We start from the raw sequence: 18044 nt of genomic DNA, 5'->3' as shown, positions 1-18044 counted from the left end.
CAGGGCTCGACGACACATCCTGGCGCAGAGACCAGCTCCGGAACCAGAGGACATCTTTGATGAAGGCCCCGATGTCCCAGAAGAAGATTCAGAAGATCTCAATCGTATCAGAGGCAGAAGACTCGGGGGGGGGGGGGGGGGATTGAAGTGGAGCCCCCTACACACCCGGTCATCCATGCGATACTGCAGATGGGGCCCGGCCGCCATCTAGTCACATGGATATACAAAGCGGTGAGGGCCCTGCGGAGCCCCACGTTGGCGACCCTTCGAGAACACTGGGAAGATGACTTCCAAAGGCCTCTACACGATAGGGAGTGGACAAGGGCGTTGGAGTACACCAAAAAAGTGTCCCGTAACTATTGGTTTAAGAACATACAGTTGCATATCCTGCATAGGGCGTATCTGACCCCAGAAAAGTTGCAGAAATATTTCCCCGACGGGGTATTTGGATGCCCTAGATGCCTGGAGCCTGCTGCCTCGTTCAGGCACATGTTTTGGGACTGTCCGACGCTCTACAGTTACTGGTACACAATTCACGCTGCCCTAAAAACGGTTACAGGATTCCAGGACATGGACACATGGGAGGCGTGCGCGCTGGGAATCCATGGCTGGCATAAGCAGCAGAAAGTGGAGAGGAGGTTTGCCTTCCTCATGTTGATCCTCGCTAAACGATGCATTGCCATGCATTGGAAGGCGCCGGGAGGGCCCCCTCTAGCGGCATGGGTGGGGGCTGTCAGGAAGTGGGGTAGGGCGGAGGAAACCACACTCAGAACGGAGGAAGCCCGTGGGATGCGCAAACACCCGATCTCTATGCCCTGGGCCATGTTAATGCACACATTCGCGCAGGAAACAGAGGCTGTGGCGAACTCGAGACTGATAGATCCCCTGGGGGCGCCCGCAACACCGGAGTCCACCCCGGGTAATGCACAGGCAGGCCAAGATCCCGGGGTCTCGCAGAGGTTGTCACCACAGGCCCCACAACTAGAGCCCTCATAGGCCATTTTGGATGCTCCCGCCCCCCCCTGCCCCCTCCTCATCTCCGCGTCCGCGATCGCCCCGACCCTTTCCCACACGATGGTCCAGCATATGAGCGCGCAGCTACCAGTACTCCCGAAGGGCGACACAGTCAACCCCCCCCTTTTCCCTGGTTTCTCCGCCCCCAGTTAGTTTGTGGTTATTTAATGGCTGCAATTCTATAGCCCATGCGACGCCCCTCACGGGGGGTTTAGTCCTACTGCATGGCACCCCTGCGGCGAGGCGATCATGGCGCGCTCTAGTAGGGTGCACCCAGAGGCTGAGCCCGGGCACGCATCTGCGGCCCCACTCAGGACAGCGACGAACGGCTTGAGGTGCCAGAAGGCTGCAAGATCGTAAGGACTGTGCATGGGTGCACTCGAAATGTAAACCTATGCGATAATGGCGATATCGCCTGTGCCCGCGTGTTATACTATATATAAATGCCAATAAAGAAAGTTTAAAAAAAAAAAAAAAATCTGAGGCAGAAGACTCAGACGACCCCATCACTCCTGGGCAACGAGTGAGTACTACTGCCCCTACCTCAACCCCTCCAAAACCGAAGGCAGTGGTCAAGACTTCGCCTGTTGGCCCCAGTCGAGACCGAAAACATCCTTCAGAAGCCCCCGGGCTCGGCTCTGAAGAGAAGGGACAAGCCTTCTGGTAGCACGGGACCGAGCAAACCTCATGTAATTGTCCCACCGGCGGTTTAGGCACCGAAACGAAAGGAACGCTCTGCTCCGAAATCGGCCCCAACGCCTTCCACCTCCACAACGGCCACGAAAACCCCGAGACCCGTCGATAAGCTGGCTTTGAACGTTTCCAAGCCTAACGATCCGGCTTCGGCTCCGAAACCAACACCCTCAGCACCGAAACAGAAGCCTAAGGACTCTAATACGCCTCCTAAGGCCAAAGACCATAAGGATCAACCGCGGCCTCGCCCGGAACGAAAAGATCGGCACCGAAAGCGGTTCCCCAGGAACAAGAACTTTTTCACCCAGATCCTATCGATCCAAGGCAGAAAAAGATTTATATAAACCCAAAAACGGGACATGTCACGGCTGTGCCATGTAAAAGGAGGAAACTGGACACCACCTGCTCCAGTTCCTGCACAGAAGAAGGACTCTGCCACATCAATTATGCCTCCTTCTTCTCCTGTACTGCCTTCTAACCCACCTCCTCTGCCTAAGCCACCCTTACCTCTAACTTCTCCGCCACATACACCACCTCCAGATGATGATGATGATGATGATGATGATGATGATGATGATTACCTGATCCGAATGACCCGTTCACGGATCCAGATACCTCACCATTAGATGATTGGGCATATCCTATCCCAACAGATCTACCAGACCTCCCAGACCCACAGCCATATCCCTCAAAACCATCTCCCCCAGATGATCACCTTGGGTTTGGACAGTTATTATATAGGGCTGCACTTTATTATGGTGTCACAATACACTCAGATGCAGCAGAGGAAGACTTCCTCTTAGATACATTTGAACAATCCCAAAAGTCAGTGCAAATCTTACCAATGATCAAATGAGTCATTAAGCATGCCCCAGAAGTACTTAAAGATCCTGTACGTGCCAGGATTCTTAACCCTAGAATAGATCAAAAATATAGGCCTGCCCCTGAAGATCCTATTTACATCAAAGGACAGTTGCCTTTGGATTCTCTAGTCATTTCCAATGCTAGAAAGCGCGCCAACTCCCAGACCTCTGGAGATACGCCACCCCCTGATAAGGAATCCAAATTGCTAGAGGCATCTGGAAAAAGGGTAGCGGCACAGGCAGCCAATCACTGGCGTATTGCCAACACACAAGCACTGCTGGCACGATATGATAGGGCACATTATGACCAGGTGGAAAACCTATTGCAGCATCTGCCTGACAAGTATAAAACCCAGTCAAATGACCTTATCCAGAGGGCAAGCTAATTTCAAATGCGGCAATTAAATGTGCACTTGACGCAGCAGACACTGCCTCTAGATCAATCAACACCAGTGTGCTCCTTAGACGACATACCTGGCTACGTATTTCAGGCTTTAAGCAGGAGGTCCAGACTTCCATACTCAGTCAGCCGTTCAACCAAGAAAAGCTTTTTGGCCCGGCTGTGGACACTGCACTTGAAAAAATGAAAAAGGACACAGAGACTGCTAAGTCCATGGGAGTGTTAGTCTCCACAAACACGTGGCTCCTTTCGTCACTCCTTCTATAGAGGAGCCTCCAAAAACACGGGCGCAGACACCTCCTCTTCATTTAAAACCACTACACAAACATCCCCCAGTAGAGGATATTTTAGAGGCGGATACAGAGGAAACAACAATAAAGGAAGAGGTTGAGGTAATAACAACACTCGCACCTCCCCCGCCACAAAACAGTGACTTTCCTCCACTCCCCCCTGACCATTCCACTCCGGTCGGGGGCAGATTAACACAGTTCCTACCTGTCTGGAATTCCATCACAACAGACAGGTGGGTAAGACAAATTATCCAGTATGGTTACTGCCTGGAACTTACAACTACCCCACCACAAATACCACCCAAACAGCGTCCAATGTCCGCAGACCATCTTGCACACCTCAAACAAGAGGTTCTCTCGCTGCTTCGAAAGCACGCAATAGAGCTAGTTCCCTTAGAGCATCAAGGAACAGGGGTCTACTCACTGTACTTCCTAATATTCAGAAAGGACGGGACTCTGAGACCAATACTCAACCTCAGACTCCTAAATCTGTATATACGCTCAGATCATTTACATATGATCACTCTTCAACAAGTGCTCCTGCTGCTGCAACAAGGCGATTTCCTTGCCACGCTAGATCTCAAGGACGCCTACTTCCACATTCCCATACATCTTGCTCACAGGAAGTACCTAAGGTTTGTAGTGGACGGACAACACTACCAGTTCAGAGTCCTTCCATTCGGAGTGACCACCGCACCCAGAGTATTCACGAAATGTCTTGCGGTAGTAGCAGCACATCTCAGAAGACAACAAATTCATGTCTTCCCATATCTAGACGACTGGCTAATAAAAGCCAAGTCATTCCAACAATGTGTTTTACACACTCACCAAACCATCCAAATGTTACACAACTTGGGGTTTACGATCAACTACACCAAGTCGCATCTCCAGCCCTCTCATATACACCAATATCTAGGAGCCACAATAAACACCTCCACAGCGCTAGCATATCCCAATCAAGTCAGGATAGCCAGTATACAAACTCTTATCACAAAATTTCAAGACCAACACTCTCTTCCAGCCAGAGTGTTCATGCAACTCATAGGCATGATGGCATCTTGCATCTTCATTGTGCCTTATGCGAGACTCCAAATGCGTCCCTTACAGGAATGTCTAGCACGTCAGTGGAACCAGGCTCAAGGACAACTTACAGATCTGATGTTGGTGGACAGCCGCACACATTGCTCTCTACAGTGGTGGAACATAACAAACTTGTCCAAAGGGCGGCTGTTCCTCGAGCCTCTTCCACAGATAGTGCTGACGACAGACGCATCACTCACAGGATGGGGAGCCCATCTTCTCGTACGCACAACTCAGGGCAAATGGACCACTCAACAAAAAGTGCTCCGTATCAATCACCTAGAACTGCTGGCAGTACTCCTAGCACTAAAATCCTTCCAACTACATGTACAGAACAAAGCTGTCCTCATCCGGACGGACAACATGACAGCCGTGTATTACATACAAAAACAAGGAGGCACACATTCTCTGCAGCTGTCCCGGCTCGCACAGAACATTTGGAGATGGGCCATTCCTCAGAACATATACCTACTTGCAGAACACCTTCCAGGAGTTCACAATCAGATTGCGGATCTGTTAAGTCGACAGACACAACAGATTCACGAGTGGGAACTATATCCCCAAGTTCTATTACTCTTTTTCCAAATGTGGGGCCAACAAGACAGATCTGTTCGCCACACACGAAAACGCAAAATGCTCAAACTTCGCCGCCAGGTTTCCACATCCGCAGTCGAAAGGCAATGCGATATGGATGAACTGGTCAGGCAGATTTGCGTACGCTTTTCCGCCACTCCCACTGATTCCACTACTGATACGCAAGCTCAGGCAACAATCTCTCAAACTCATCCTCGTAGCTCACACATGGGCACGCCAACCGTGGTACACAACACTATTGGAACTCTCACTAGTTCCACACCAAAAGCTACGTCTCTCCCCGTCCTTAATAACCCAGAACCATGGAGAGATCAGACATCCAGATCCAGGTCAACTGAATCTGGCGATCTGGCTCCCGAAGTCCTAGAGTTCGGTTACCTTAACCTTCCACCGGACTGCATGAACATTATCAAAGAAGCCAGAAGACCTACTACTAGAGCTTGCTATGCTGCAAAATGGAACAGATTTGCCATTTACTGCACTAACAATCATATACACCCACTGGATGCCTCCATCAAGGACATCATTTGCTACTTACTACATTTGCATAGATGTAACCTAGCATACTCATCCATACATCTGCATCTAGCAGCACTTGCACCTTACTTACAAAACCGACAACACTTGTCACTTTTTAGAGTACCTGCAATCAAAGCCTTCATGGAAGGACTTAAAAGAATTATTCCTCCTAGATTCCCACCCTCTCCGGTGTGGAATCTAAACATCGTTCTTACTAGGCTCATGGGACCCCCATTTGAACCTCTACATAAATGCGAACTGCAGTTCCTTACATGGAAAGTAGCTTTCCTTATTGCAATCCCATCTCTCAGAGTAAGTGAGATCCAGGCTTTAACCATACAGGAACCATTCTTACAATTACGTCGTAACAAAGTGGTTCTCAGGACAAATCCAAAAGTCATATCTCCTTTTAATCTTAACCAGTCAGTGGAGTTACCAGTGTTCTTTCCAAACCCTCAATCTGTAGCAGAGAGGGCTCTTCACACCTTAGATGTTAAAAGAGCCCTTACATTGACAGAACTAGATCTTTTCGCAAAACAAAACAATTGTTTGTAGCTTTCTCTCTGCCACATAAGGGTAACCCCATCTCCAAATCTGGGATTGCAAGGTGGATAGTTAAATGTGTCCAAATATGCTACCAAAAAGCTAAACGCACATTAACAGTTCCCCCTAGAGCGCATTCCACATGCAAACTAGGGGCTTCCATGGCATTCTTAGGGAACATTCCCTTGGAAGACATCTGTAAGGCAGCCACATGGTCTACAACACACACCTTCACTAAACACTATTGTGTTGACATGTACGCGAAGCAACAAGCTTCTGTGGGCCAAGCTGTCCTTAAAACTTTTTCAAACTACTGCAACAGATACAGGTGACCACCGCTAAGGGAGATACTGCTGTATAGTCTATGTTAGTGTGTGATCTGCAGCTCATATGCCTCGAACGGGCAATGGTACTTACCAGTATGCATCTGTTCTTGGCATGTAGAGCTGCAGATCCACACACGCCCACCCACCTCTCCGGAACCTGTATCTGTTCCAGTTCTATCTTACTTAGATATACACACATGGACATCTCTTTTCTTCTATTAACTCCATCATTTCCCATCATGGCGAAAAACAATCTAAGGATGGAGTCGATGCCCATGCGCACTATCATCCAAGGGAGGAGTCACCTATTTTGTGGCTACAAAGACTTCTTCCAAGACAACAACAAGGTGCAAGCATCCGAGCCCAACACCAGATGGCGATGGCGATCTACTATGCTAGTGTGTGGATCTGCAGCTCTACATGCCAAGAACAGATGCATACTGGTAAGTAGCATTTCCCTTCTCCTCCACCAGCCTGGCATTGCAGTCAGTCTGCAAGCTTCCTTTTGGGCCACTATAATCATGGCCTTTGGTATTCCATTGTTCAGGTCATGTTTGCTATACTGGAGGACATGGGCCCCACCCTTGCGATGGCGATGAAGCTTCAAAATTCATGAATCGTCGTAGGTTGGATACTACAGAGTGCCTTGGTCTGACAATTGGCACTAGTTTGACACCAAGGAGACACGCCAGGACCAGATCTACACTCTTCTTCATGGTTGTCCTATTAGGCTTATCAGAGAGGAGTGTTAGATATCTGCAATACACACACAGCCAATAAATGATGCACACTATTGCTATCTTTATATAACATTTGGCACCAAGGTCAGCAATATCCGGTAAGTAAGTTTCGAGTTATGAATTTTTACAGGTTTGAAAAATCAACACCAAGTGCAATTTCTAAATCGGTAGCGCTATCCTAGGGAGAAAAGGCATACACTGCATTCAGGTACTTCACAGCAACCTATGGGACTAATTTCCTGGACTTAAGGTAAGTATGTGGCAAGGTGTAAGGCAGTACCAATAGGCCACCTCGGGCAGCGCCATGGTTGGTGCAGAGATGCTTTTTAGCATCAGTGCCCTAAGTTATCCTGTTGGGGGGAAAAACATGTACTACATTTGAGCACCTCACGGCGACTTACGGGACCAATCTCCTAGACTTAAGGTGAGGATGAGGCAAAGTCCAGGGCCACACAAACAGGTCACCTTGGGAAAATCGGGGCATCTGGGTGCAGAGATGTGTTAGAGCGTTGTGTCTCCAATGTTATCCTATGGGAGAAAAACATGTACTGCATTCGAACACTAACGGCCAATCTCCTGGACTTAAGGTGAGTATGGACCAAGGTTCGAAGCCACACCAACAGGTTACCTCAAGTGGCTCTGGGGCATCCGGGTGCAGAGGTGTGTTGCAGCGTCAGGTTCCTTAATGTTAGTCAGTGGGTGTCGGTCCGGTCGAAAAGAGACTGCAGGTTTGGACTGGGAAACCAGTCAGGCTGAAACAACAAGGGGACTCAAGTCTCACGATGCTAGGGGACTTTGGGACACCTTTGCTCCACTTTCACTCGGTCCAGGTGTGACAGTGCAGAGGTGTCTTGAGGCGTTGGGTTTTTCATGGCTGAGTCACTCACGGAGGTTGCACCAAGAGGCTGTAGGGGGCGTGTATCAGTCCCCTCCAGGAAAACCAAAGGTGGGCTTCTTCTTTTGAGGGCTGAGAGACCACATGGGCACAGTTGGCCCACTTCAGTTCAGGCTTGAAGCGACGGGTGCAGTGGTTTATGCGGTCTGGAGTTCTCACAGTTCTTTCTTTGGTTCCTGCAGGGTGCAGGGAAACAGATCCGCGGCTCCACGAGAGTTCTTCACTGTTAAGCAGAAGTGCTAATGGTTCTCCCAGGCTTTTAAAAGCACAGCAGCTTACAGAGTGAATTCACTTTGGCGCAATCGTTGGGAACAGCGGACAGGCTGGTAAAGTTGACGGCAAGTCAGTTGCTCCTACCATAGTTCTGTTTTTTTAGGCTGTTCAGTCTCTTTAGATTGGCAGGATCTGATTTCCTGGCGGGAAGGGAGTTAGGGGAGTGAACTGTAGTAGCCAATGGGCTACTGACCTCTGGGGTCACAATACACCCCCATATATGACGACTTCTTGTGGGAAGTGGGCATAATCTTGTTCCAGAGTTCCTAAGTTTGCCTTGAATGGCAAACTTATGATTTTCATCTTCACTTCAGGTAGCCCTTCTTCGGGGTGAAACTAGTCTGAAGGTGAACATGCCTCTCTGACTATTAATTTTCCCGCCTGTCCAGGTGCCAAATGGGCTTTGGACAGAGAGGTCGGCATCGTCCACTGTGAGGGAAGCCAGATTTGCATAGCAAAGGCTGAGGGCTCTTTGAAGCCCCCTGCCTTGGAATGCTAATTCGCCGGTTGTCCTGTGGGAGCGGGTGTAAACACCCTCTACCCGAGCAGGCTTTGTTCCTGACCTCCTGAGACCAAAGGCTCTCACCCCTGGGGGTCAGAAATTTGTCTGTGGTGGCAGGCTGGCTAGGACTAGTCAGTCAGCACACTGGTAGTTGGTAGGTTTTCAGGGGGTACCTCTAAGGTACCCTCTGGGTGCATGTATTAATACATTAATCACTGGTATCAGTTTGGGTTTATTCATACAAGATGTTTGATACCAAACATCCCTAGTTTCAGTGAAGCCATCTAGCTGAGGAACTCCTTTTTGATTTTTTTTACCAGTGTCCAGCACATGTCCTTAAAATGGGATCCCTGGTCACTTATACTGGCAGTAATCAAACTGACTAGCACAGGTGCATATCTGCTCATGCAGATATAGCCACACATGCAATATAATGCACCCTGCCTTAGGGCTTTAAGCCTGCTGTAGGAGTGACTTACAAATATTGGGCTAATTGGGGTTCAAGTCAGCACAAAAGGTGCACCCTCAGCGGCACTAGGGCGGCCGGGTGCAGAGTGCTGTTTTGGCATCGGGCGCCCTGTAGCTTTCAATGGGGATCCTCCGGTTTGCAAACGCACTGCAGGCTCTGGGACAAAGGTCTTCTGGGTGCGACCACCACTTGGAGAAGTAAGTTGGGATGCTGGGGGTTGGTTAGACACCGTTGGTTCGGCCACCCAAGGCCGTGGGGCGTCTGGTGCAGGGGTGTGTTTTAGGGTCCGAGCTTCCTACCGGCTCCTGGTCGCGGTTGGGGAGTACCTTCCGGTTTGAGGCTGCAGGCATCAGCTGGAGGCTTGAGGCAGGCCAGGGGTCACCGGATCTCGGGTCCGGATCGCCGGGGAGACCTCCTTGTGGTGTTGGGTCACTCTGCTATGGGCCTCTGCTGGCAGAGTGGTGCAGACTCAAGGACTTTGCCGGAGCTAGAGTCTGTGGGTGAACAAATTCATTGTTCACGGGAGACAGTCTTTCTTTCGAAGGCAGGGCAGGTCCTTGGGGTTTTTGAGGTTGCTGGCTGCAGGACACACCGGAGTTTTGCTTCTGCAGGTTCAAGTTGGGGACAGGCTGGTAAGGCTGGGGCCAAGTCACTAGGCGTCCTCCTCTTCTTAGCTTCGGCACAGCTGTTCAGTCCTTCTTCTTTTCTTCTTGTGGTTTCTTGTCTGAGGAAGCAAGGTTCTGGGGTGCCCCCAAAATACTAGATTTAGGGGCGTTATAGGTAGGTAAAAGGTTGTGCTTCACCTAGCCTCCCCCATCTGAGGGGTGGGGTTTGCAGAGGTGGGCACACCTCTCTTCTTTACTTGGTTTTCCCGCTGGTTCTCCCGCCAAAAGTGGGGATCAGAACCGGTGGTGAACAGTTGCTGGAAGCAGCAAAAGGCCTGGAGAAGCTCACAAAGGCAGCAAGCCTTAGAAGCTTCCCCTTTGTGGATTCTGTCCACCCTAGGGGAGGAGACTTGGCACCTCGTCCCAGGATGTGCATTGTTTCAGATCCCTGAGAGCAGCAAGCTCTCTCGACCCAGGGGTCCTGAACATGTCTGGTGGTGGCAGCTGAAAGCAGCCACTCAACCTGGACACTAGTGGTAGTAGTTTTTCAGGGGGCATCTCTAAGATGCCGTCTGTGTGCATTTTTCCTACAATCCCACACTGGCATCAGTGTGGGTTTAATGTGCTGAGAAGTTTGACATCCAAATTTCTCAGTTTTTAGTACAGCCATTATGGTACCGTGGAGTTCGTAATGACAAACTCCCAGCACCATTTACTCTTAATGGCAGCACAGCACTTACAATGTCTAAGAATTGACATAGACATGGTAGGGGTACAGAGCTCATGCACCTGTACCCTCACCACTGGCATAGTGCACCCAGCTAGAAGGGTGACTGATCTATGCCAGGGCAGTGCGTTGTAGGCATGGCCCACAGGGATGTGTGCCATGTCGACTCTTCACTTTGTTCTGCACCAAAACATGCAGCCTGCAAAGTCAGTGTGTGAGTGTAAAGGTACAGGGCATTTAAGGGTGGCACAATAAGTGCTGCAGCCCTTAGAGGCCTTCTCTGGTCACAGTGTCCTAGGTACCTGTCGTACCATTAACCAGGGACTGACCTGTGGCCAGAGAGTACCAATTGGGTTTGGTCTCCAATGTAGTTTTTATGGAAAGAACATAGGGCCTGGATACCTGATTGACAGGAGCCCCAGGGCACACTCAGTCAAATCACATCAGCAGTTCAGCAAAAAGTGGGGGCAACCATGCAGAAATATGGCACCGTCTCACACCTAGGCATAAGCATCTGTCCTCCGTTCAATCTACTGCTATGGGATGGATGTTGTCTCGCAGCAACAGGGTCCATGCTTGAAGATTGAGCAGCAACAGTTGACCTTATTTGGCCTTCCTCCTGAGGTGGTTGTTCATGTAAGCCACAAGGCCTCCCTCTACAAAATCTGTATATGCCAGTCATTGGTACAAATTTGTGGTTTGGTGCTGCACCCGTCAGATTGACTTTCTGCAGGCCAAGTTGTCTGACGTTTTATTGTTTGTTTTGTCCGCGGCCCAGCAAAGACTTGCTGTGGCCACTATAAAACCTACTTGTCTGTTTTTTTGCAGTTGTTGGCTCAGCCTTTATAGTTTAAATCACCCGGTTTGCTGAAAACTTTGAGAGGTTTGCTACATTTATTTCTGCCATATGTGATGCCACACTGGATTATACATTTGGTGCTCAGTTTTTTAATGTGTATTCCATTTGAGCTGATGCGCAGTATGTCTCCCGCCCCTCTAAACGGCCTTACTGATTGGCATAATATTAGCTAGGCTTGTGGGCAAGCTTCAGGCACTTTCTGTCCAATCCCCCTATAATACTTTCTTACCATATAAGCTGGTGCTAAGGACCTGACCCTCTGTTTTACAATAAGTGGTAACACCATTTTACGTTGGATAGGCTATCACACTCCTGGCGTTCTTTGCTCTGCCTCATCCCTCAAAAAAGGAGAGAGGCTTCATTGTCTGGACTCCAAGAGAACACTCAGTTTTTACATTGATTGCACCAAATAACATCAAGTGGATGATCACCCCTTTGTTGAATTTGCAGGGCATAGAAAAGTAAAGTAGTACCGAAGTGCACCATCTCTCAATGGGTTGTGGTCTTCATCAAGATTTGCTACGCATTCTCATGGAAGCTGGCTCCGGAAGACCCAATAGGTCATTCCACTAGAGCCAAGGCTGCTACCACAGTGCTTGCACCCAAAGGGCATATTCTGGATATTTTCGAGGCGGCTACACAGTCTTCAGTATACATGTTCATAAAGCACTGCTGGCCCGATGGTTGGGTTCTTGGAAATGGGCATTTTACCCTCTGGTCCTGCAGGTCTTTCTGGTCTGAGCTAGTTCAGGTACTGCTATTATATCTATTTATGAGGTGAGGAATCTGCGGGTAATATCTATCAGAAGAATAAGGTACTATCTCATAGACAAATATGTCAACCATAATGGTATATTTCTGAATGATTCATGATTAATTCTTCCCAGCAAAATTTCAAACCTGAATTTAATTGGAGGAAATATTTTTGGCATTTAGATAGTAATTGCTTGCCGTGAACCAGAAACGGCCTGATCTGAGGAACTTCACTGATCCATTCTGTTCCATCTTGGAGTACTCAACCCCTTCCCAAGGAATCATTAGCTCATTAAGCTACCTTCTATTTTCTTCAGAAGTGACTTTAACTTTCTTATTCATGCCAGTTAAGTACTGATAACTTCTTGTTGAGCCCTGCTGCTCTTGTCATTTTTTATTGCCAAAGCACAGCTTATTATCTCTTAGTTACAAGATGTGTTGCATCTTGAGTTTCCATTGATTAGTTTATCTGGAGGTGGGGGTTAGTGAATTTAGCAGGGTATGCTAGAAATGTGAAAATGTTTCATTAAAGAGTACCTTTTTAATATTTTTCATACTATTTCAACATGAGATTACTTCCACACCGTTCTTACACCTTGTTTAACACTTACATGGTACACAGTTCATCGTTCTTTAACATATTTGAACTGCTACTAGCTAGTTGATGAGTTAGTTTCAAATGAGATAGTTCTTTAACATGTCTGTTAATACTTAATCAAGTAAGATGTGATGGCGTCTAATGAAACAATACAGCCTTTTTAAACGTGAACCGTGTCTGTTTTGATATTACCTCTGAGGATTGCAGTGCACTGTAGATGCATACACAGTCTAGGCTTAGTTCATCTTTCCTGTCAAATAAGCATGGGAACCAGTTGATTAATGTATGGATCCAAGCTGGTCAAGGTGTGAGTATGTTTGGTTTCAGAATTCTTATGTCCTCCGATTTGTTTTGCTTTTCAGATACTTCACTCTGTTTATGAACCTTTTGAATGACTGCAGTGAAGTTGAAGACGATGGCACACAGTCAGGAGGAAGGAAAAGAGGCATGTCTCGAAGACTGGCTTCATTGCGGCATTGTACTGTTCTCGCTATGTCAAATTTGCTCAATGCTAATGTGGACAGTGGTCTCATGCACTCTATAGGTAAGACAAAATGAAAGGTTGTCTTTGCTATTCTCTTACTTGTTTTTACTTTAGGACAACAGTTATGCATTGGGCTTTAATCCTCATATATAGTGTTAGGGCAAAATATCATCCCCTCTAGCATGACAACATTGATGCATGTGAAAAAGTTCTAATCATATTGGGAACAAGTTTCTTGCCCTTGTGCGTTCAGAAACATGCTGTCTTCTAATTATAGCAATACAATTCTAATATACATTTGATTTGGGTTTTATAGGTGATAGTTTAATTAGGAACACTCGTCATTTCTTCTTTTTTGTAACTTTAGTTAAACAACTAACCAGCTTGAATACACAAAAGTGTTAAATTGGGATTTCAACCTTTTCTTTTCTTTTTTAGTAAAGTTTACATTTATATCATTGTGCTGTTAGGTTTAGGTTACCACAAAGATCTCCAAACAAGAGCAACGTTCATGGAAGTCCTCACAAAAATTCTACAGCAGGGCACAGAGTTCGACACTCTGGCGGAAACTGTGCTAGCTGATCGATTTGAGAGATTGGTAGAGCTAGTCACTATGATGGGAGACCAAGGAGAACTACCAATTGCTATGGCTTTGGCCAATGTGGTGCCTTGTTCACAATGGGTAAGTCACTTGATTGAGTTAAATAATTGTATAATTATTTTTGTTTCCCATGCAACTACCTTTAAAATGCAGATTGATTTACTATTTAAAACTCAAGAATAGGATCCTTCAATGTGATTCTTTGTTTGTTATTGTCTGCTCATACTTCACATTTCTCAAGGCACCGTTCATCAGTCCTTCTAATGTGATTTTTTTTTTTTTTGCTGTTGCATGTGAAAACATGATTATACTGCAGTATGTAATCCTGTACACATTTCACCTGTGTACTTCTACCTTAAAGATTTGGCTTTGATTGCACTAGATTATTTGCCTTGGGCGCCCCATCGCACTAGTGCTTTCTTTTCTCCAAACCAGATTTGAGATAGTTTTCCCTTGAAAGGATTGCAAAGAGCCTTTGTCAGAATTTCCTTCTTGCAGCTAGAATGTATACCTTTACCCCACTTCCTTCAATGTAAGTGCCATTAATTCTAAGCGAGTTCTTCCTCCTGCCAAGTTAATGGCTTTTAGCAAAAACGCTTATTGTGGCTTTCATGTAAGATTTGTTAGGGAAGCCAATCCATTATATTACTGTTGTGGGTTATTCTTTATTAAGGCGATACCCAAATACCAGCCTACTAAACACACTTTGTAAAAATGAAATGGAAGCTGATTTTCTAACTTTAATTGCAGTTTTGTTGCAAGTTTGTATTTTAAAAATAAATGCTTCAGTGCATATCGAATGTCTTGTTTTTTCTGTTTTATCCAGGATGAGCTTGCTCGTGTCCTGGTGACCCTCTTTGATTCTCGGCATCTGCTCTACCAGCTTCTCTGGAACATGTTTTCAAAGGAAGTGGAACTTGCAGATTCTATGCAGACGCTTTTTAGGGGGAACAGCTTGGCCAGTAAAATTATGACTTTTTGTTTTAAGGTTTGTTAAACAATGGTTTTCATTTTAGATAACTGCCTGTCAAAGTCAAGTGGATGTATGTGAATTAAAAAAGCATATTGATATTAACAATTGACTCTTTGTGGTGTAGGATTCAGTTAACCACGGTCTCATTTAAGATCATATTCTCACTTCTTTGCAAAAAGAAAGAAGCGCTTAAAAATGTACAACATTAATTCTCGGTGCACAACCATGCTTGTAGGTATGTTGAAGTAGTCCTAAATTGAACCATCTGGGCTTTTAGTTGATGGCTGACTTCAAGGATGGTGAACAGTGGGTGCAGGCATTTAGTGTTGCACAACATATAAAATGGTCAGAGCGCATAGCCAAAGGTTACCCCGTGCTTGCATTTCGAGGTCCCTAGCATCAGCAGTGCATCAACATCTTAACATTTTTGTTTTGTCGATTATAACCAATTCCCTAAAGGAATTTCAATAGAAAAGTAAACTTTCTGGTCCCCCTTGACCTATATTTATGTAAATTTCAAGATGTGAATATATTTTGCGCTTTGGGAAGTTTTGTTTGGACTGATCATAGAGACCCTTGATAACAAAAAATACAAAGCATGCCTTTTCTATAGGTGCACACAAAACCAGTACCAGGTTGGGGACTGGGCTTACCATGTGCCTTGTGCATTCTGCTACGATTTCACCCTGAATTTGTTTCAAACGGAAAAAAAAGTGAGCACTTTGTTGGCTTAATTCCATAGCCAATTCTAGCTGTCTTCTTTGGGTGGGATGAATGTTATTTTTCAGCCCGCTGGGGATTGTCCCAGTTCTTCCTGGCAATGGCATGTGGTCCAGCTTCTCCCACCCTATGCCGCTAACTCACACCCTTCAATAACCCTAGGAGCATGCTGGGTAGAACATTGCTTACAGATTACCTGGCAGTCTTCACATAAAATAATACCTTCTCAGAAGGCCAGATTGGCGGTTAGGCTTGTTGTTGTACAGAACTGATGCGTTTGTGCCATCTCACCATCGTTTTTTCTCCTAATTCTGAATGTCTCCCTATTCTTTTGGTCTGGTCTTTAGGGTTTCTTTTGGGGAGGGGATTAACTTATTCAAATTTGGGATGCCACTTTTTTAGGAATGTTCAATTTATCAGCTTTAGCTTGTGAAATTTTGAGTCCCTTTATTTACAAAAACTGATTTATCCTGTTTAGGTTTATGGTGCCACCTATTTGCAGAAGCTATTGGAACCTTTGCTCAGGACTGTCATCACTGGCCCAGACTGGCAGCATGTCAGCTTTGAGGTGGATTCTACAAGGTTTGAGATGTGACTGTGCCTGTTTATTTTGAGGAAACTTCAGAAACTTGTCATGCCATTTTGTGCTATTCTAATATTCCCTTTCCCTCACATTGTGTGTAGTTCATGTAGTTCTTTCTTAACAAAAAGGGACCACCTTATTTTAATAACTAGTCAACAAAATTCATTTTAGTATGTCAGTTATGTCAACCTTTCCTTTTCCTGACAGGTAGACCCATCCAATTGGCAACATTATTTTTAAGGGAGCTGTCACGTACAAGTATGTATTGGCCTACAGACTATCTCTAGCCAATAAAGCTATCTTTGTTGAGCTCCTGTTTCTGAAAAAGAACACATCATAGAATGCAGGGGATAAGTCAGTAGATCACCTCTTTTTCTGCACCCCAATATTGTAATCAGCTACCTTCAACCATTGGTAGTGCCATGGTACGATCATAGAGGGCAGTAAACATCCATTTTAAAAGGAGTACCCCTTTAGGTTACCTATGTTACCAAACCGGGTCTAGCACAGTTGGTGAGCAACATCAAAATCTTTTACCTCACTTAAGTTGTAAAGAGACTTATAAAGGGACCTATATAGAACTACATGCAAATGGCCATTAATGTATGCACCCTTATGAATCAGTTTACCTCTACAGTGTACTTTTTCCTCTCATCAGGGCAATTCTATCACTGGGCAATGCCAAATGAAAAGCAGCCAGTACTGTGTATTAGGTCTGCTTCCTGGACAGCAGTAGTGTTAGGAAAGTCTCTACAGACGGTGCCTTATATTGCATATTTAGTATTATAGCTGGTTGGCAAATGATGGGTTCATTTAGTAAGTCTCCCATCCCTCATGCCCTCAAACTTTATATTTATTATTGTGCTAAGACTTTCTAGTGAATCGTTCCGGCCCACCGATGATAAACCACTATCTTGTTATTTATAATCCACCAAATTGATAGTTTTATTTCTGCATATGTAATCCCCCAACATTGTTGTGTATTTGGCCTAATGAAACTTTTTTACTTTGTCACTTCATTACTGTGACAAACTTTCCTCTTTGAATGATTTTTAACAATTGCAACAATGTTATGGTTTATTCAGAAAAATACGATGATGAATTATAGGTATGTTATGACCATTTTAGTTTGCATTCCTTTAGGTTGGATGCCATGGAAAATTTGGATGAAAACCAGCGCTGCCTTCGGAAAATGACAGAGAAATTCTTCCAAGCAATCATTAATTCTGCCATTGAATTTCCCCCCCAGCTTCGCAGTGTTTGCCATTGTTTGTTCCAGGTATGCTTTCATTGTGGTGGAAATGTGAAGCTTCCTGAACTTCTTTTGAAGACTATGATCTTTTAAGTATATTTTAAGCTTTGATAGGTGAGTGTTCTTCCCTTTTTTATTAAGGCAATTATCCATTAATGGTAGAATGTTATATTTCTCAAAAGAGACTTAACTATTTTTTTCTCAGTCAAATTGAACATGGTATTGACCCTTCAAAGGAACAGGCAAAGGCATCACATCATGCCTGAAAATAGCTGACTTTGGATTCTTTTCAATGTTTCTTCTTATTTTTAAACATCTTCCCTTGTTTCTTGTGTTTTCTATTGCCAATAGAACTGAGCAGAGCATGATGACAAAATAGGATTATTCTCTGGTAAATGTACGATTTTGCCCAAAGATATGGATATAAAATATAGGGAGCTACTGGTTCCAGAATGTTTGGCATAAATGAATTCACTTCTAACCATTAAAAAGTTAAAATTCTATATGTAATGAAAGTTGGCCAGAATTGTTCCATCTTCTCACAGACAGACCATCATCTGTCCAAATTATTAGAGATAGCAGTGTATGATCAACTTCAGGCTTTGTTGGAGGATAACTTGATTCTTCCTCCTCAAGCAGGTTTTTCACAAACCCTCTGTTCTGATAAGTGGCTTGTGCAGCCAGCGAT

At 45.5% G+C, this 18044-nt stretch overlaps 1 protein-coding gene across 12 annotated transcripts in view; it reads left to right on the top strand.

The window, feature by feature from the left end:
* Positions 1 to 18044, top strand: part of NF1 (neurofibromin 1) — a 1956660-nt gene that overhangs the window by 924504 nt on the left and 1014112 nt on the right. For all 12 annotated transcript variants that reach the window (XM_085649550.1, XM_085649547.1, XM_085649544.1 and 9 more), the window contains exons 25-29: positions 13106 to 13287; positions 13698 to 13909; positions 14655 to 14816; positions 16000 to 16103; positions 17248 to 17383. In XM_085649550.1, coding sequence (XP_085505676.1) covers positions 13106 to 13287; positions 13698 to 13909; positions 14655 to 14816; positions 16000 to 16103; positions 17248 to 17383 — 796 coding nt within the window. The remainder of the gene's footprint in view (positions 1 to 13105; positions 13288 to 13697; positions 13910 to 14654; positions 14817 to 15999; positions 16104 to 17247; positions 17384 to 18044) is intronic.

Source organism: Triturus cristatus, chromosome 3_2 (assembly GCF_964204655.1).
Source record: "Triturus cristatus chromosome 3_2, aTriCri1.1, whole genome shotgun sequence".
Lineage (NCBI taxonomy): Eukaryota > Metazoa > Chordata > Amphibia > Caudata > Salamandridae > Triturus > Triturus cristatus.
This window is presented reverse-complemented; position numbering and strand designations above follow the sequence as displayed.